This window comes from Piliocolobus tephrosceles, chromosome 3 (genome assembly GCF_002776525.5).
Source record: "Piliocolobus tephrosceles isolate RC106 chromosome 3, ASM277652v3, whole genome shotgun sequence".
Classification (NCBI taxonomy): domain Eukaryota; kingdom Metazoa; phylum Chordata; class Mammalia; order Primates; family Cercopithecidae; genus Piliocolobus; species Piliocolobus tephrosceles.
In genome coordinates this window covers 44,012,229-44,033,259 of record NC_045436.1, presented here as the reverse complement: position 1 = coordinate 44,033,259, position 21,031 = coordinate 44,012,229, and the positions used below count along the sequence as shown (strand labels likewise).

At 40.1% G+C, this 21,031-nt stretch overlaps 1 protein-coding gene across 8 annotated transcripts in view; it reads right to left on the bottom strand.

Moving 5' to 3' along the window:
• The window catches only part of ZNF827 (zinc finger protein 827), a 175,568-nt gene that overhangs the window by 129,845 nt on the left and 24,692 nt on the right, over positions 1-21,031 (bottom strand). For all 8 annotated transcript variants that reach the window (XM_023227148.1, XM_023227155.1, XM_023227168.1 and 5 more), the window contains exon 2: positions 8,892-9,941. In XM_023227148.1, coding sequence (XP_023082916.1) covers positions 8,892-9,941 — 1,050 coding nt within the window. The remainder of the gene's footprint in view (positions 1-8,891; positions 9,942-21,031) is intronic.

Genomic DNA, 21,031 nt, shown 5'->3' with positions numbered 1-21,031 from the left:
GATAGAGGGAGTAAAAATAAGCAGAATCAAGGGCTTAGACATTTCTTTCTTAATCATAAGGAATCAGAAATATTTCAAAACCAGTTACATGACTTGGCATATGTGCCCACAATAAAATATAGAAAGCACTTTTTAAAATGAGCTAGATCTACAGACGATGATATAAAAACATGTCCAAGATATTAGCATTGGTGGATAAAGCAAGATACAAAACCATATATCCAGGGTGATTCTATTTTTGTTTTCTAATAAAATGGGAATCAGTCACAGCTAAAACCATTAGGTGAGATATTAGCAGGGAACTTTATAAAGGATGGATCAAGTTGACAACACCTAAAACCACTAATTAATCTTAACATTACTAAAAATGGGGCAGATACCGTGTGCCTTCTGATGTCATCTGTGAAATGTCCTTATAAAAAATTAAACAATCCTCTATATAACTAGCCCTTTATTGGAAATACAATTGATTTTTTTAAAAAGTGTTAAACACACCAACGGGATGAAATCAGCCAAATCTATAACGTGTGAATTCCTCAGGACAAATGACCCAGTTTCTTCAACATGTAAATGGCATTTTCAAAAGAGAAGAGGTTATGGAAAAATAAAGACTTAAGAGATATATACAAAAAAATGCAAGGTGTGAAGCTTATTTGGATTCTGTTTAAATAAAACAACTGTAAAAGGACATTTCTCAGATAATTGAGGAAATACTGATTATAGCTTAGGTGTTCCAAAATATCATTTAGCAATTGTTATTCCTGTTAGATGTGATAGTGGAATTGTGGCTATTTTTTTAAGTCCTTATCTGTTGAAGATATATACATGGAAGTATTTATAAGAAAGCTGACCATGATGTCTGGGATTTGCTTTAAAATACTTGAGAAAAAATAAAGGGAAGGAATGGGAAGAACGGCATGAATAAATGGAACAAACAAAAAATGGTATCTTTTTATTTGCATAAAAACTTTCTGGAAGCATACCCAGGAAAACACTAAGCAGTTAACACTGAAGGACTGTGGATTAAAAGGAAAGAATCAGGAGGGAAACTTGTGTTTTCATTTCACATCCTTCTGTACTATTTGAATTTTTTAATGTACACGTTACCCTTCTAATTTTAAAAGAAAATATTCCCAAGAGTATACTTTAAAATAAGCTTATCATGTACTTATTGGGTCAACTGAGTCTCTACATACAAAGGAACACTTCAAATGGATATGGATGGAACCAGAAGGTTCTGGAATAAAGTTAGAGCATTCCAAAAATGAAGTTTTACTAATAAAGGTCTATTGGTTAGCTCAACCATGCAACTTGAAAAAGAATCAAGTCTGGAAATTCTACTTGTGATGAGTTTCACCACATGTATTTCCTTTTGCAATTGGGGGAACAAGAGGAAATGAGGGTTTCCTTTTACTCTAGGAAGAGCACACCTTGTAGACACATATAAACAAGCATTTTTATTAACCCCCTGTAGCTTTTCTGCTGTCTGTTTTTGTGAATTGCCTCTGCCGATCTGGAGTCCTATTTGTAATTATGTCTCTCGTCTTCTATCCTTTCTTGTCATTTCTTCCACCCTGATATTTTGATCATGAAGACTACATGATGAACAACAGACTGGAGAGAAAGGACTGAATCAGGCCTCTACGTGAGATTACTGTCATACACTACAAGGAAAAAAATCATAACAATGTCTATTTGGGGTTGTAAGAACATCAAAATAACAGGAAAGAGATAAACAAACAGGCTGTCATTGATCCCCATCTTCAAGAAGTATGTCCCACTATCAAATTCCTAAACTACCTAATTTTACAGAACTGTCTTGAAGAGGAGAGAAAAAGTGAGATGTCTTCCACTGACCTGAGATTTCATGGCACACCATAGCAAGGCAATAAAAGGGCATTAGCTGAAAAAATGAACTCCACCGGCTTGCCCTCACATCTTGCCTTGCCTAACGTGACCAATGCGTTTCCTATTCTTTCTGAGACCCACAGTCTTCTACTTAATCAACAATTCTTTATTTCAAATGTATTACAGAGTACATTACATTTAACCCTGCATATTACTATTTCATATAAATCCATTTAGCTATGCTTCCTTAGTTTTAATTAGTACCAAAATACACGAGTTGGGAACAAACTAGGGTGCACTTGAACTGACTAGGAAAAAATTTAACACACAATGAAGAGAAACTAAAAACACACACAATGAAGCGAAACTAACTGCAAGAAATGCGGTCAAATAGCTACACTACTATAATTTTTGAAATTTTTAACTGATCACAGCAGGAAAGGAAGACGACAGAAACCAAATGATAAAAGAAACCCAAGTACCATGATTGATTTTCACCTTTGGCCAGTAATCTCCCCTGATAACATCTGCATTTTTATTATTCAAGAAATAAATTTCATATTTTAGTAGGATGCTCTCCATGTGTTTATGATGTTGTTAAGTACTTTAAAGAAGAGAGGAAGTAAGGTTGTATTCTATTTCATATGCCAAACTATTTTCAGGGAACTGACAGCTGTAAATTTCACTTAAAGTTAGAACCTAACGAAATATGACCACTTCCTCAGAATGAACCATACACTTTTGAGGCAATAGGATTGAAATATTCATAATTTTGCCTAGTTTAAAACTGCCTAATAAATAACTTTTCCCAAGTATATCACTAGCTACTTATTATCACTGTAAACAACACTAAATTCCACCAAATGCTAAGAGAACCAGTGGGATGAATAGCTGCTAATCTGCTCCTCTGGAGATAACTATTCTCTTCATAGGCAGTAATATTATTGGAATAAAAGAAATAATGAATGTGCATAAGATACCTGTCACATAGTAAATAGAAGCTACTTGTAGTAGCAGTTGTTGTATTAAGAGTAGTGACAATAAACAAACTCTAAACATGCCTTGCAAAGCTGAAAACTCACCATCAGAGCAGATGTAAATCTAAACAACTAACATCACATAATAAATACACTGTTCAGAGCTTGGCCCAACATGGTAGTTTGTCACTGGAGCCAATATGAAACACATAAGCAGAAGTCCATAGTGTGATTCAGGTAGGGTCTGGCTCAGCCTAGACAGAATACTGATGGACAATCCAGTCCAGCAGGGGGAAAAAAAAAGACATGGAAAAGATAGTAAAGAGTGGAGGGAGGAATTGGCTGCAGTAGGGCCTGGAGGTCCTTACCTTTGTGTCTCTAGCACCCAAACAATGCCAGGTACAACATATAATTCAGTAAGTGTGTGTTAGACCATAAGGAGATTAAATGAAAAAGGTTGGGTGAAGGGAATAGAGAGAAGTGAAATGAGGGCTAGAAATGAAAGGAAAAGATGCAGGAGGCTGCCAGTAAGTCCCAATGGAACTTGTGTTAGGCCAAGAGTGTGTGTATGCCTTTCACATAGTGCCCCAATACACATTCTAAATGAATGGATGGATAAACAGATAAATGTTCATGTACTTAGACTTCAGCTATTTCCAAAAATGAACCTGGAGCAGCTTATATTAAAAATGCATATGGTATGACTACATCATTAATAAAGTACAGTGATATATGCCGAACTATTTATAACGAACAAGATCTACCCAAAGCAGAGATGATCTTGTGGGAGGCTTGATAGTGGATTTTAAGAAGCAACATTAAACTCAAAAATTGGGGGAAAAAAAAGTTTGTTTTGAGTTAATAAACAGAGTTTTAAAACACTGAGCAGTAAACATAAGCAAGGAATTCTAAAACAGGAAAGGATCTTGCTGATCATCCAGCTCTGTTTACAGATGAGGATACTAAACTGAGGTGGTATGCCGTGAGTCTCTCTACTAGTTAGTGGCAGAACTGAGATTACAGCTAATCTCTTCACTTCTGGTTTGCTGCTCTACCCTATTGCCTATGCATAAATCCCCAAAATAACAACAAAACTTCATTGGGCTAAAAAAAAAATTTTTTTTTTTTAAACCACGGAGGGTTGTAGTAGCTTAACTGTTTTAACACAAAGGTATTTTAAAAACAAATGTAACTGTTTTGTAGGCTTTGAAATCAAACTTCCTGTTGTTCAATCCTATGTGGTGATTGGCAGCAGGTCAACATAACTTGCAATTGGATAGTGTCTGCATATAGACCTTACCATAAACTTAAGAGTTCAAGATGCCTGGTGACCTTGGGTCTGCATAATCTGCACATTATCATGGTCTTCATTCTGGACCTACTAACACTACTAGTGCACATCTGTGTAGGATGACGACCCATCTTCCTTCCTAACAATACATATGGATTTTAAATCTTTTAACAGAATTGCTTTGTCATGTGTCTCAAATGCTATTTCGTGGTAACAAAAACAACCTAGATTAGCAATGGATGTCCCTGGGTTTATCTGTTATTATGGATGCAGACTTTATTAATGCCTATTTTAACTAGTAAATATTCAGAGAAGTCTGATATCTAGAGCCATACTAAGTTTAAATCACTACAAAAATATAATTGAGATGAATGACGGACAGTTCTAAAAATCTTTGTTAAAAAGTGAACTTTCTAAACAGGCTCATGTATGGGATCATTCTCAGATTAAGTCTGATTGAGACTTATGGCCGGGCCCTGTGGTTCACGCCTATAATCCCAGCACTTTGGGGGCCTGAGGAGGGTGGATCACTTGAGGCCAGAAGTTCAAGACCAGTCTGACCAACATGGCAAAACCCCATCTCTACTAAAATTACAAAAATTAGTCGAGTGTGGGGGTGCATGCCTGTAGTCCCAGCTTCTCAGGAGGCTGAGGCACAAGAATTGCTTGAACCTGGGAGGCGGAGGCTGCAGTGAGCCGAGATTGCACCACCGCACTCTAGCCTGGGCTATAGAGCGAGACTCTGTCACAAACAAAAGATTTACTATAATAACCATGGGCCTAATGGGAGTATCAGGAGAGGTGATCTCCTTCTCTGGACTTTGTATGCTTTTGCAATAATTTTAATAACATCACATGAATATTAAAGAAACAGCAGCTAGAAACCCCCTATGTATTGACCCACAGGAAATATTCTTAGTTCTCAGCTGTATGAGACTAGGTTTGCTTCTAAGAATATTTACATTTTATTCAGTACAATAAGATGTTTTGGAGACCCTCTCTCTGAAATCCTCCCTGTCATTTCTTTTAACCAGGAGTACGGCATCCTGGGAATCTTGTTGGCCTTCTACAAGAAACTTTGTCTTTAAAATAAAAACCATTTATTTTATTCTTAGCTGCAACAGAACAGTAGCTTCAAAGAGAATTCAGTCAATGTGTGACATTTATCTTTATAGCAAATGGACATAATCTTCTCTCTATCGTGTCCCCTTTCAGAGGAGCTGTGTAGCATGTGCTGGGGGCGCAGGGTCACATGAAAGAAACCTCCCCCTCAAGTGTCACATCTCTCTTGCAGGGCGGAAAGGCTATCGAGTGGTGGACTCTTTAAGGAATTAAATACACCATGACCTGGCAACCACTGAATCCTGTTCAAAAAAGAAGAATAAGGCCAAACCTACAAGACAATTTTTTTTGTTCACGGTTTGGACTTCCCTTGACCTAAAGAAGGTCAAAGAAATGCTGGTGTCTAAATTACTCAAGGCGGAATCAGCTTTTCTAGAACATATCTCTTTGTAACTTAAGAATCAACTTTATATGCCTTTTCTTTTTTTGCACACTTTGAGAAATCGCTTTTTAAAAATGAAAGCCCTGCCTGAAATCAGGATGGTGTGTAGTTTATTTTTGTGGCTTTTTGTTGTTGTTCTTGGGGGTGGTTATTATTTGTTTACTTAAGTCATTAGGCAACAGAAACTTTTTTCCCTGCTGTGAGAGGCCAGTGCACCTACGTATTTTGAATTAAACTAAGATTTCCTTCTAAGGGAGAGGAAAGAATAATAATGACAAATGTTTCGAAACAGGGGTGATGGCTCTCACCACATTTCCATAATGCTTCTTAGGTAAACTGAAGGTACATCCCAATCCAGCCCCAGGTGGCCCCCAAACCAACAGTATGATGTGTGGAAGGTGGGGGAGGGAGGGAGAGAGAAGAAAAGGGAGTTGGGGAGGGTGGAGGGGACAGATGGAGATGACCCACCTTTCCTTCCACTCCTCAGATGCCAAAATCAGGGATCCCCAGTAACACCAAATTGTGTACCCATGATACAAAGACAAATAACAAAATTAGATACTCTATGAACTCCTTATTAACCCATAATCTAGCGAGGCTGCTGGGAAGTGATGACATTCACTTTAACTGAAAAGAGTGAGGGCATCCCCTCTTCTGTTTCCAATCCATGCAATAACAAACAGAACTTGAACGCAGGATATGTCCACGTGGACATATGGAATATTTTTCATGTAACAATTTCAAGGACCCTCAATTTCTTGGCAGTGATCTTTCCTCATGCATGAGTTTTACAAAATGAAAGATTTTTAAAATAAAATTACTCTGCCAATGAAGCTGCTTCTTCAAGTCTTAGACTGCGGACAGAAGCATGTTGAAATGGGGGAGTTGGTGTGGGGAGGCCTTACGTACAAGTCAATCAGCACAGGGTTCTATAACCCAAAGCTGAGAAGTTCCTTTCCCTCCTCTTTCAGTTTGAACATTCTGAACATCCATTGATTAAAATATTAAGTGTTTCAGCAATATAATAAATTTAGTACAAAGCAAAGTAAGAAACGATTTCTTATAGATCTCCTATATTCAATTATTCTGAGAACCCCACTGAGTTGCTGGTATAGATTAAGTGCATTTAAACAAAAAAAGGAACATAATTTTTCCCTCGGGTGTATTTCCTACAACAAAACAAACAAAAAGTCTACCATTCACTGGAAGTTCATGACCTCTTTCTCATCTTTACACGTATCTAGTTGTTTGAGTGAAAAAAATTATATTCACAACTATTGCTGGTTATACCCGAGACTACTTTAATATGACAAAGCTACTACAGTTTGGATTTCAGGAAACATGGTTTTATCAGTCATTTCTTTCCAAGTCTTCAATCAACTAAAGTTTATTATTAATTCTGTTTAAGCTTTTCCAAGTAACAAATGTCCACTTGAATGTATACTAGAAACACCATTCACACATTTATTCAATAACTAGATATGCAGAATATATATATAATAATTATCTTCATTTTTAAATTTTTATTTTTTTGAGACAGAGTCTCATCCACGCTGGAGTGCAGTGGCAGGATCTCAGCTCACTGCAACTTCTGCCTCCCAGATTCAAGCAACTCTCCTGCCTCAGCCTCCCGAGTAGCTGGGATTACAGGTGCACACCACCATGCCCGGCTAATTTTTGTATTTTTAGTAGAGACGGGGTTTCATCATATTCGTCAGGCTAGTCTCAATCCCGTGACCTCAGGTGACCCACCTGCCTTGGCCCTTCAAAGTGCTGAAATTACAGGCATGAGCCACTGTGCCTGGCCTAAAAATTTTTTATATATAGCCATACCTCTCTTTCTACCGCTACCCCTAAATGAAATTTCTATAAGTCAAGAGTGATTTTTTCCATTGTAAAATTACCCCAGCCTCCTTTGCTCTTCTCCTTGTTTCCTAATTTTACCCATTTCTCTCCTTATTTCACCAGATGGCAGGCGAGAAGAGAGGAGAAATGGAACTTAGAACCGATAAACAATCCTAGGATTTTATTGACATTTCAGAAACTCTGGAGTGAACAGTTTGGATCACTGAGAGTCATAAAAGTCTCAGATACCCATTTTCCTCATTGTCTTCTGCCGTTGACTCAAGTTTTGAAGCAACTGTAATTAGCGCATACAGCTCACTCAGCCATTTAAATGGAAATTTGTCATAAATGCATCAAATTGATGTTAACTGTGATCATTCAGTCAATTATTTGCTATTCCAAACCCTCTTCATCACTGTTGCTGAAAATAATCAAAAGTTGGCTAGACACACACAATGGCAATGTTTGTACCGATGAGATGCACATAGCCTACTTCCTGCTCCAGTCTGGCAGGATATCCTTAAGAGACATCTGAAACCCCAACATGCATCCCCAGGAACGTGTATTTATCATGCACACAATTTTAAAGCAAACCAGAACAAGAAATGGTGTTTCCACTGTGAGAATTCAAGTGACTAAATTTCTCCCTAAAAAGATGAATAATTGTGAATGCTAAGGTCCTATATGACAGCGATTTCTCCTTTGGAAAGACTGCCTCCACTAGAAAAACCTTAGGATTCAAATTTTCCACATGCATATTCTTTCAAAATTGGATTGGATTTGAATTAAATAAAGCATTCACAGGAAATGTGTTGATTATGTTTGATTGACAATCTTTTTTAGAGTTCTTATAGGACAAGAAATTTTAGAAGAATAGGATACGTGAAAAGGGCTTAAATTCCACAAAAAGTAATAAAAATGCTAACATAAAAGTATATGCTGTGATAAATTAGGGCAGAGTAGTTCCTGATTGTACAAAAGTCCATTTGTGATGGAGGCAGCAGGAGTGTGGGCTCTCCCTTGTCCACTATTTCAAAAGCAGTGGGTTTTTTTCCCCCTATGTTCAGTGATGCCATGCACTCCATGACAAAGATGCTTTGATCTTCTCCCATTAAATATATCTTGTATGGACCTAGTCTGAACTTAGTAAGAAAAAAAAAAAAATCATTTGTATGAAAGGGAGGGAATGCTGCATGTCTCTAAGATTACTCATTACCTTTCAAAAGTGAAGCTATTTGTGAAGTCTTTGTGTAATACATACATGAAAGACTACTATGCTGCTTACTTAAAGTATTTTTGTTGTGCCCTTGCTTTCTATTCCTGCCTCAGATCAGATGGGGAACCCAACAGAAAAAGGCAATGAATAAGACACCGCGGTTTATAGTCTAGAGGACTTACAAGATGATTGAAAGAAAAGATGCCATACCTGAATTGGAGGGTTTAGAAACTCTTCCCTTAGGAACTGGGAGTAATAATAATTCCAGGGATTGTGCTGGTGGTGGTGGAGGTGGTGGAGGTGGTGGTGGAGGTGGGGGAGTGACTTTTTCTGGTTTCTTCTCTGAAGGCGGGGGCGGTAGAGGGTCCTCAGGCAGCAGCGACGACTTCTCAGCCAGAAGACTGCCCGCAGCCCTTGCTGCCACCTCCTTCAGAAGGGCCGCTGAGGAAGTCATAGAAGCCAGGGAAAGGAAGGAGCTGGCCGGTGGAGGGTGCTCCTGACCGGGAGTCAAACTTCTCTCACTGACCTTCTTGGACAAAGCGGCCAAGGTAGAACTGGCAGACTGGGAGCTAAAAGGGGAGGAAAAGGACTCAAATCGCATGGTCTCCTCAGTCCTGGTGAGAGATTTGTCCTGCAGAACGGCATTGGCTGCAGCTTTCAGTTTTAGGATGGCTGAATCCGGAGACAAGCTGCAGGTGGTGGTTGAGTTTGGCAACCACTTACCTTGATTCCATATAAAACGGTTACTTGGAGTGTATTGGTCATTCTGTTCCTGCTTCTCGGCCAACTTCCTGGCCAGAACACTGAGCTGCTGGGCGTGGTGGGAAGGCGGGGAAAAGGAGAGGTTCGAGCCAACGTTTACGGGGGACTCCACTCTGCCATTGGCCGTGGCTGCAGCATCGAGTTTGAGGGAACCAGCCTCCAGCAGCCGCCTCAAGTTGCTGCTCAGGGGCTTGTTGGAGCCTGGGTCATCGTCACACAAAGAAGACACTCCCGGGGAAAGGTGATCTTGACACTGCAGTGAGTCTCGCAGGACCTCACTGTCCAGTGCCACCAGCTCCAGTGTGTGGCTGCTGGGAGTGGTGCTTCCCAAGGAGGTGTCGGGGGACGTGGACTGCTCCTGGATCCGGTCCTCCAGAGACAACTTATAGTTCTCCTGGACTTCCCCAAAGGATGCTTCTGACGGAGTCTCTGAAGAGTTTCCATACCAGTGTTCTCCTTCACTGAGCTCTCCCTCCGCCTCTTCCTGCCTACTAACATCTGGGGAGAATTAAGAAGATCAAGTTTACTCCCAAAGTGAACAATAAGTCTCAAGACATTCAAATGGAGTTGATGACATGCTTTCTCTTCCCTTCCACCCAAGAACCAAATGAAAGGTGGCAACAGCCTTAACAGAATGTCAGACAGACTTGGCAGAAGCCTGAAAAAAGTAAAAAATGCTAAACAGGCAAAGGTAAAAACGTACCCAAGTAGTCCAGATAAGTTGAAATGGAAAAGAAGGAAAAAGAAAAATAGATATGGTAAAGAGGTAATTGGATGAAGAAACTGCTATTTTCAGGGAATGGGGGGAAATGGAAAGAAGCCTATATCCTTGTGAAAAACCAGCACAGTATGTTTAGCACTGTAACGGAATGAGAGAGGCAGCCTGGCACAGTGGGACACACACCGTGAGATATAGACAGTGGGAAGCGCTTCCTTACTTTCTAACTCCATGACTCTAGGCGAGTCACTGAGCTGGTTTGAGAATCCACTTCCTCCATGTAAGATGCAATTCATTTTTTTTAAAGCTTACCAAAAATGTAAATAATACCTGCTTAACTCACTTCATCGGTTGTTATGAAGCTTAAATCATAATAAGCATGTGATCATGTTTTGAAAACAGTCAAGTACTGTATAAAATCAGACTTCATTAGCAAACACTACTCACATTTCTGACTTCTGACTGTGACAGTATCTCCCATGTTACGCATGCTACCTATTTTAGGGTCCTCAACTCCAGTTATCATCATGCTTGCCATATTATAGGCAGTGATTAGGAATGTGTTCTCTCCCTCCACTAAGAGTCTCTTTTCATTATTTTCTATTTATCGATCCACCCCCACCAGTACCACTCCCATAGCACTCCCATGCACCAGTTAGGCAGGCTCCTTGCCACTCTAGGGGCATTCACGAGCCCTGCCACTTTTCTACCTTTTCTCACAATATTCCTTCTATCTGAAATGTCTTTCCCCAGAAAAGCTGACTGTCCAATTCTACTTACCCTTCAACACCCAGCTCAAAGGTTTCTTCCTTACAATTCTCCCTGGAACTCTCAGTCAGAATGAACACAACTAAGATCTTGCCTTCTTGGAGCTTACATTCCAGTGGGGGAAGACAAGTGTCAAACAAAATTAATAAATGGGTAAATAACATAGCATGCCAGAGGGTGATGAGTCCATGGAAAAGCACATAGGGCAGGACATGGAGGATGGCGAGTAATGGGTGGGAAGAGAGCTGCAATTTTAAACAGGTGGTCAAGGTGGAGCTTCACAGAAGTGGTGACATTTGAGCAAAGACTTGGAGGAAGTGAGAAACTGACCATGCAGAGGGAGAGTCACTGTGAAGGCCCTGCTGTGGGAACATGGCTGGCACGTCCATGGAGCAGCACTGAAGCCAGTGTGCGTGGAGTGCAGTGAGTGAGGTCAGAGCAGTGACACAGGAGGTCAGAGAATACCATGAGTGAGTGTGTGTAAGCATGTGTATGATAGTGCGTATGCATGTGTGTGTGCATGTGTGCATGCACTGTGGTACAGGAATGGAGTCACGCAGATCCACAGGATGTTGTGAACTGCAGAAACGTCTTCTGAATTTGGCAAGACTGGGGACCACTGGATGGTTTGTGGCAAGGGAGTATTATGACGTGACTTATGTTGTCAAAGCATTGTTCTGGCTGCTGTGTGGAAAACAGACTCTAGCTACAAGGATGAGCACCAGGAGGCCAGCTAGGAGGCTAGAATCCAGGTGGGGATTACGAAGGCTCAGCTCAGGATTGCAAGGGGTGAGAAGTGACCCAATTAGGTACATATTTTTATTGCAGAGCTAACATTCTCATATTTTGTTTATATTGATTTTATATTACTCTAAATTATCTGTCTACGGTTGGCTTCCTTCTAAAGTGGTGCTCCTAGAAGGCAGGAATTGTATTTTATTATCTATATATTCCACATTGTGCCTAGCACAATGTCTGGTCCCTAGTAGAGTTCAATGTATGTGTCGGGATTGAGCCAAAATCCCTCCTTGCGCCAAGTTTTGCCATATAACATGCTGTTTCTGTTTGAAATAGAAATAACTAGAACTAGTAATGCATGAACTATACACTAATACATTGATCTTCCCATGCTATTTAGAGAAGAAATGTCACAAATGACAAATTCTCTTTCACGAAGCTAAAATTCTGCAACTCCTTCCTGAGATTCTTTATTAAGTTATCAAGAAAATGTAAAATATCAAATGGAATTTGCTGGGAAAAAAGCAGATTAAATTGAATTTTCTCTGTTAAAAACAGTCTGGTTCTTTGTGATCTGCCACATTTCCTTCTTCCCACTTGATTTCAACATTTTTCATCTTTCTTGAAATTGGCGGCAACCCTAAACTCATCATTTTTCCAGTGGCTTCTTGGAGAGATGCTTTTTACCAAACACCAAGCAGTCAACATCGATTTCAACAATAGGGCTAATTTTATGTTTCTTTGGCAAACCACCTTTCTTGATTTCAGATTAAACATCTCATCCTTCAGTAGAATCACATAGGAAGTATCCTATAAATAGTAAGTCAAAAGTTTAAAAATCCCTGCAGTAAGAATTTGTTGAATATCTGCTCAAAGAATCTTTTCTTTAATCTTTACTGTTAAATGAAGTACACTCGTTAAGTGAAGTAATGGGAAAATATATTATTCAAATTTAAATACTTTTAGGTCATATGCGTGTCTTACCAGAGTAGCTCAAGGTAATCAAGAATGGTCCCAAATTAATGCAGCAGGGTCACCTAACAACATACATAAAATCTAGGTTTTGAGAACCACAAGAAGTTACAACCACACATCCAATCTTGTCATTTTACTCAGACTATAAAATACATTTAGTAAAGGTTACTGGCTGAATCAAAGGCACACGACCACATAGAGCTAATGCAGAAACCAAGAACCCCAAATCTCTCAGCTGGCCCAGTGCTTCTCTGCAAGGCTCCACTGCACAATCTGCAGACAGAACCTCTGAATGACAACTTCTAGAGAGCTCTGAGCAGCTGCTCACCCCCTTTCCATTCCCCGTCCTTCCTGCCAGCCTCTTGAATCAGAAATCAGCAAGGGATTCTCTTAGATAAGGATAGTATTCACTCTTTATCTTCAGATAAATCATCAAGAGGTGAGTACTCATTATTCCTGTACTCTAATCTCTTCATTCCCATTCTGCCTCTTCTTTGTTGCAGTTGTCAAAAGGAGATCCAAATGCCTAAAGAATTTAGCACATCTACTGGCAAAGTTCCAAAAGCAAAGCTTAATTTCCCAACCCCCTCCACACCCTCAGTGAGCAAGAATATTCCCCCTCCAAACGTGCTGAAACAGGTGAGTGTGCAAAGAGGTAAGAGTGCCAAAGGCTAAAGAAACAGTCAACTCAGGCTCTAATCCTACCAAGCAGTGATAAAGATGTCGGAACATTCTTGAAAGATACAACAGCTAATATTTACATTTAAAGCAACTTTCCTAACCTTGTCAAAACACAAACTCAAAACAAACAAGTGAATAAACAAAGTATTTCTTTTTTTTTTTTTTTTTTTTTTTGAGACAGTGTCTCACTCTGTCGCCCAGGTTGGAGTGCAGTGGGACAATATCGGCTCACTGCAAGCTCCGCCTCCTGGGTCCACACCATTCTCCTGCCTCAGCCTCCTGAGTAGCTGGGACTACAGGCGCCCGCCACCACATCCGGCTATTTTTTTTTTTTTTTTGTATTTTTAGTAGAGATGAGGTTTCACCGTGTTAGCCAGGATGGTCTCGATCTCCTGACCTTGTGATCTGCCCGCCTTGGCCTCCCAAAGTGCTGGGATTACAGGCATGAGCCACCATGCCCAGCCTAAATAAAGTATTTCTTAAACAGAACTGTTTATGGCTCCTCAAATGCCTAGATAATTTCTCAACCATCCATCCCTCTATTGTTTGCAGACTTGATCACTGAGATACACACACCTCTGGACTGCAAGAAAACTTGGATGCATAAAGAGTATTTCTTAAATTCATAATACTCTATTAATCACTTTATTGAAGATGCTGCTACTGAAATTGAGGTTATTCAAGAAAGAAGCTACCATATAATTTTAATGCATGGCATAGAAAGAGAAAGAGCAGAAACTTGAGGAGAAACATACCTGAAATTATTCTGGCAATACCTGAGGTCAAATAAATGGTGGGGGGAGATTTGGGAGAAATGAATGCGAGAAAATGAGGATGTGCAGAGGGTGGGGAAAAATCATAAGAAGCTCAAACAAATATGTCTGTGTTCACAAAACAGCAAGGATTTTCTCCCACTTTTTTTTTTTCTTTTTTGCCTGCTGGGCTCCTCTATTTTCATGTCCAATCTCATCAAGGAGTTCTTGCAGGCTGCAGTAGTCCAGCTATGGTGAGCTCTCCTGCAGGGTCTGTAGGACAACCTGCACCTTTCCTAGCCTGGAATTTCCTTTCACACTACATCCTGAGAAAAAGTTCTCTCATTGTGGAGCTCAAAACAAAGCATTCCTGAAATCTAGAGGATGAATTTGCTGGACACAACAAACTTCAGAACATGCAAACCTTGACTTTTCTGTCTCTCTTTCATGATTTGAGAAGTCTCAGGCAGCAAGACACCTCCATTTTCCAGTCTGCCAACCAGCACGGACTCTTTACATGGAATCACAGAACAGCACCACACAAGCCAGGGTCCTGGAAGTGCTTCCTGTGGTACACTGACCGTGGATTTCACAGCTTTCTTAACCAAGGCTTCCCCGGGAAGCCTCTAAATGGCCAATGTAAATAACTTCCTTGTAAATACATTATTTTTAACCTCCAGAGAAGAAAGCTATTGCCATTGCTAATTTTACAACAACCTCTGTCTCTGACTGTCAGGTTCACACTCATTGTTGTCAGTTTTACACAACAGTCTGTTTTTGTGTGTGTTTTCCCTTTAAATCAAAAACACAAAGAATTAAGAATAGCAATGGTGCAATTACAGAATGAAAATATGCTGAATAAATTTTGTTTCCATGTGGCGAATATTTCTTCTTTGGGGAAAACAAAACAAAATTCCACTACCTAACACATTTATTTATAATTCAGTTCTCAAGCAGCAACTCGGTAACTTGATATCTACAACTCTTGCTGCATTCTCGGTAGAGAATGTCTTTTCAACTCACTTCCTTTTTGGTTTGACAGTTTTAATCAGATGCATTTAATTGGACCAATATACATCTCAGAGCATCCTCGTTCAGAAAGATTGTGAGTGCAAAGTGAAAAAATATATAACAAAGAGACACCTATTAATTTTCATGCTTTTTGGTTGAAGCAAGTGGAGAAGAAAGCCTAAAAGTTCCATTTCTAAATCTACTCGCAAACTAGTACCACCAGTCAGTCCATATGAATCTAGCCAGCAGGTTTTAATGAGAACAGGATAGGACTCAGCTGGCATAGGATTGGAGAGATGCTTTCTCACGGTCAACTCTCTAATAATCAGTGTCTCCAACACTCTCTTCTTGTGACCACAGATATGTTCACCTGGTACCTACGAACCAACCTTCTGGTTTATTTTCTTGTAAAAATCTTGTAAGTTTTCCCCTTCCTACTAATACACCTCTACAGCTAAATATCTATGTCTTTTAAGATCATACATTTCCATTAGCATTATCAGTTATAATAAGTGCTGCAAATCATGCAACCAACTTTTACATGCAGTTTTACATAAAAGTCGTTTGTAAAGTTTAATGCAAAAGTTATTATTAGCAAAACCAGTGCTACTAATTGACTTAATTCGACAAGTATTTACTGATCACCTACTATGTTCAGGGAACTGTTCCCCACGAAGGGAAACTCAGAGACACAGCAGTCTCTGGCATAAACGTTTCTAATCAACAGAAGAGTGAGGGTTTCACGAGCATTCAAAGCATAATGACTGGGCCACCATACAGAAGCAGCAAGGGTTGTGCAAGCACAAAAGAGGGAATAATTAACTCCAGCGGTTGAGGTGGCTTTGGAAATGGACCTCAAAGGATGAGAGTGATTTTTCTGGTAGACAGAAATTTATTTACAAGCAGCCTTGCTCCTCAGCAAATTATCAAAAAGGAAATATGCCAGTCATGGAGAAAGCTAATATTCAAGTGATATATGCTGGATAAATTAACCCAATGAAAAAATTGTATATTTTTATAAAATACACTATCTTCACATTTTAAAAATATACTATCTATTGATTTGTCAAAAGTAGACCTTACCAACTATTTTACCATACTCACCAGTTTTGAAATCAAACTATTACATTATAAATACCTGGAGGCAGGGCTATGAGTTAGTCATTTTTGTGTTCCTTCTCGATGCCCTGCTCATAGTAGGGGTAGCTGGGCTCCTGTGGTTGTAAATGACAGAAAACCAGCAGGACCGCATGAAGCAATAAGGGAATTTTCTCAGTTCCTGTACCAAACAATAAAAGGGGCACAATGGAGCCAGCATCAGATAGGATGTCGAAAGCACCATCAGGGCTCTCTCTCATTCGCCTCTAGTCTCTTCCTCTCAGGCCACTTTTCCCAGGAGGCTGAAAACCTGGCTGCAACCGGTTCTGGGTTTTCACTCTCAATGACTTCCCACTAGAGAAAGGTCTTTCTGCCTCTGATTGGCCTGCTGGAGGTCATGTTCCCCTCCCTGGGCCTATCACTGAAGCCAGGGGGCGGGTTCTACAATGGGCTCAATGTGGGTCACAGAAGAAAGGAGAGGGAAGAGGTATCAGGAAGACAAAAGCAATGACCTCTATAATGTTTAATAAAGGTTTCTTCTGCCGCATATCAGCCTGTTCTGTACCAATTTTATGATGCTAAGCATAAAACACATCCGCATTTAGGCCGGTTTTACTTGCCAAGTTTTAAATTGTCCCTTTGTAGCCTGAAAGCCTTAGCACATCCCCCACACCAGGTCTGCCTGAAACTAAGAGACCTCTCGTGTCTTCAGGGCTCCAAGTCCACAGTCTGAGGTAAATGCACGGCCGGCAATCGGCTCCACAGGACAGAGACTCGGAGATTACAGTTATCGAAATATGGATGTCCAGGACACCCAACCGCTGTCAGCGTGCCCAGGAAGAAAATGTAAGAACTGCTAGTTATTTAAAACTGCCAGGGTGGAGAAGACAACCAGATTCCTGTCACCAGTCCAGCTAGGGAAAAGGTGCCGCAAAGGCATGAGGAAGTGAGAGGAAGTCTGGAGAGGAGAGGAGTCCACACAGGGAGCGGGCAGGGTTGGGGGGTGAGGGGCTCCTGGGTCAAGACGAGCATTTGGCACTCAGCAACATTTTCAAATCACTATTCTAAATGACAATGAGTAAAATAAAGGTAACACAAATGAACACATCACTCCTCTGCAGAGTGAGTTCCAAACAGTAGCTAAGTCAGTTTCAGTATTCTCATAAGGTGCTTAGCCAGACCTTCCATGGCCGAGGAACTGTCCGTGCTCCTCCCTCTAGCTGCCCTTCTCAGCAGGAATGGCAACTCCTCCATCCTTCCAATTGCTTAGACCCAAAACCATGCCACCTCCCTTGACTCTTCTCTTTCTCTCAGACCTCATATCCAATTCATTCTCGGATTCAGTTGGTTCTACCTTCAACAGAGGTACCAAATCTGGCCACTTTGCACCATTTCCAACACTACTACCACCCCGGTACCCAGTGCTGCCATCCCCCACCTGTACTATGGCAGTAGCCTTCCAACTGGTCTCCTCACTTCCCAACCTTGCCCCATTATTCTCAACCAGCAGCCAAAGTGAGTTCTCAAAAATAGTATGTCAAATCCCATTACTCCCATCCCCAAAACCTCCACAATGGTTTCCCATGTTTCTCAGAATAAAATACAAAATTCTTACCTGGAACTCAAGGCATTCCCTAATCCGTCTCCTTATGACCTCCTCTCCTAACACTCTCCCCTACTAGGAAAGTAAGCTCCTGCCTCAGGGCCTTTGCAATTGCTCTTCCTTTGCCTGAAATCCCTTTTCCCACACAATAGCCCCATGCCTAATTCCCCTAATTCCTCAGGTCTGCCCTCAAACCTCACTGTTTTTTAGAATACAAGCTCCAAGAAAAGACTTTGTTTTGGTTGCTGCTGCATCCTCAAAAGGCATTTAGGATGGTACAAACACAGAGCAGGCACTCAATTATTATTTGTCCAATGGATAAATGAAATGGAAGAATAGGCTGAACAATCATAAAGGTAACACCTGTCAGTGATGGAAATGAGAACTATTTTCAAAACTGTAAATTAGAATGCTATTTCTCTCATGTGAGTCAAACATGGAACAGAGAAAAAGCCTGTTTCGCAAACTTTTCCACCAGTTTCCCCAATGGCCAAGAAAGAACAGCACTACAGGGGAACATGGTATTAAATTTGCAGCCCCCTCAAAGCCCCAACTTTCTTTGAGCTTTAGTTTAACATTTCAGGTGACTTCTGCATTCCACTCTATACACAGCTGTGCCATCAAGGAAAGCAGCCTGTTTCTCCAGGTACCCACCGGCTTTGAAGAAACATGTACCCTGTTTGTAGAAGCAAGTATGTATACAAATATCTAGCACAATGCCAAGAGCTCAGTAATGGATGACTATCATTATTACTGCTATTACTAACCAGAAAACTGTACTAGACCTATTAACCCCACTTTCAAAGACAAAAGCAAAGGCACAGAGGATAAAGTAACTTGCCAGTATAATACAATTAATCTGTAAGATATCAAAAACTATTCATTATACTTGAATTTTGTTACATGAATTATTTTACAGATAGAAAAGCCTTGGAAATCTAGTCTATATGGCTAGTCTCTAGTTAGAGGCCTAGAGAGGGCCAGAGATTTGCCCAAGGTCCCCTAGATGATTTCCAAACATAGGCAGTGCTTGAGCTCAGATGTCCCAATATTACCAAATCATGGTACTTTTCAATCAGCATTAAGTGAATGAATGAATTCTAGAACAAGCTCCTGCACACAGTAGGCTCCCAATAAACATTTGTTGAATGAATGAACAATCATGAAAACACATCTGGAGCTATGAGAGACGTTTTCATATTTATCAGCAAATTTCATCCTTACAATAATTTTATATGGGAAACCAAACTCTTCATTTTACAGACCAGAAAACCAAAGTTCCAAAAAGTTAATGGCTTACATAACATGCATGCTTACTGAGGGACAAAGCCAAGTTGAAACCCAAATATTTAGAACATCTGACAATATGAGGAGCTTGACAAAAAAATAATTTTTCAGGTAACCAAAAATTACCAAAGTACCATCAAGTACTCAATATTTTTAAAATTTTATTTTGATGGGATTTAAAAGTGCATACATACTTAAACATAATATGTTGATGCTGTTATTATGTTTGTTATACATAAGCGTGTTTCAGGAGCTACTGGAATTTTTCAGCAGTTTGTCCCTCCATTGAATGGCCTAAAGCAACAATGTATTTTAAGTTCTTATTCCTACTTTAATAGTCTTTTTGAATACATTTGTTCTCCATTATACCCTCAGCAGAGACCCTTTCTCCTATACTTAGAACTCTTTGTATGCATAAACTGAAATAAAAATCACCAGGCTTATTAAAACTGTGTACAAACGTGGAATGAATACCTAGTTTCACGGGTTGAATTGTGTTCCCTCAAAAGATATTGAAGTTCTAACCCCCAGTACATGTGACTGTGACCTTATTTGGAAACAGGCTTCTGCAGATAATCAAGTGAAGATGAGGTCATTGGGGTGGACTCAAATTCAGTATGACTGGTTTCCTTATAAAAGGGGGAAATTTGGATGCAGAGACACACATGCACACAGGAAGAACACCATGAGATGAGTTATGCTGTCACAAGCCTAGAAACTACCAGAAGCTGGGCGAGAGGCCTGGAACAGACCCTTCCCTACCACCTTCACGGGGAGTGTGGCCTTGTGGACACCTTGAGCTCAGACTTTTAGCCTCCAGAATTGTGAGACAATAAATTTCTGTAGTTTAAGCTCTGGTTTGTGATACTTTGTTACAGCAATCCAAGAAAACTAATATAAGTATATTTGGATGAAGGCCTAAGGCATTTTTCCTGGATTTGTTCACCTCTGGATTCTCAACTATAGCCTCAGTTTGTAATGTAGTTTTTGTAATAAGCTGGGTATTATTACATAAAACTGACCACACTGCTGATCAGTGTTAAGTCCTATGACGCTGGAAGGACTGAGTGGACTAATAAGTTATTTTTGCTTATCTCTCAATTTTAGTCAAATTTCTTTCAAATGAAAGGTTTAAAAACAATAGGCCAAGCATGGTGGCTCACACCTATAATCCCAGCACTTTTGGAGATCAAGGCTTATGGATCACTTGAGCTCAGGAGTTCAAGACCAGCCTGGGTAATATGGCGAAACTGCATCTCTACCAAAAATACAAAAATTAGCCAGGTGTGGTGGCGCATGCCTATGGTCCCAGCTACTCGGGAGGCTGAAGCAGAAGGATAACTTGAGCCTGGGAGGCAGAGGTTGCAGTGAACCATGCATGACTGCACCACTGCATTCCAGCCTGGGCAACAGGGGAAGCCCCTTCCTCAAAAAAAAAAAAAAAAAAAGACATTACCAAAAGAGGCCTTTTCTTACTAGGGCTACTTAGAGATATCCAAAGAAAAAAAATACTCATCCTTACATCCTTACTCACATTTCAGCAAATTAACATGAAAATCTTTTCTTTTGTTGAAAAGATAGCTTGAATTTACTCGCCAAAAGGCCAGTTGAAAGACCAAAATGGGACTGGTTAGTCCACGGACTGATTACTTGTTCCCTCACCCTTTCATACACCTCTATATATTACAAAAGGCACATAGAATCTGTCCCCTCAAGCAATCAGAAGTAAATTTACCATGGCTACCACATCGTTATCAGAAAAGTTGTCTAAGGCTGATAAATCGATTGATTATCTGCTTCCTTGACTTTTGTTTCTTTTTGTATGAATGTTTTCATTTTAACATTACCAATACTTGTCAGAAGATCAGTAATAAATTACCAAACTACTGAAATCACCAGAAGTCTTTACCAGATCACAGAACCTAACCAAAAATGAACTCCCCCAACAGCCCTAACC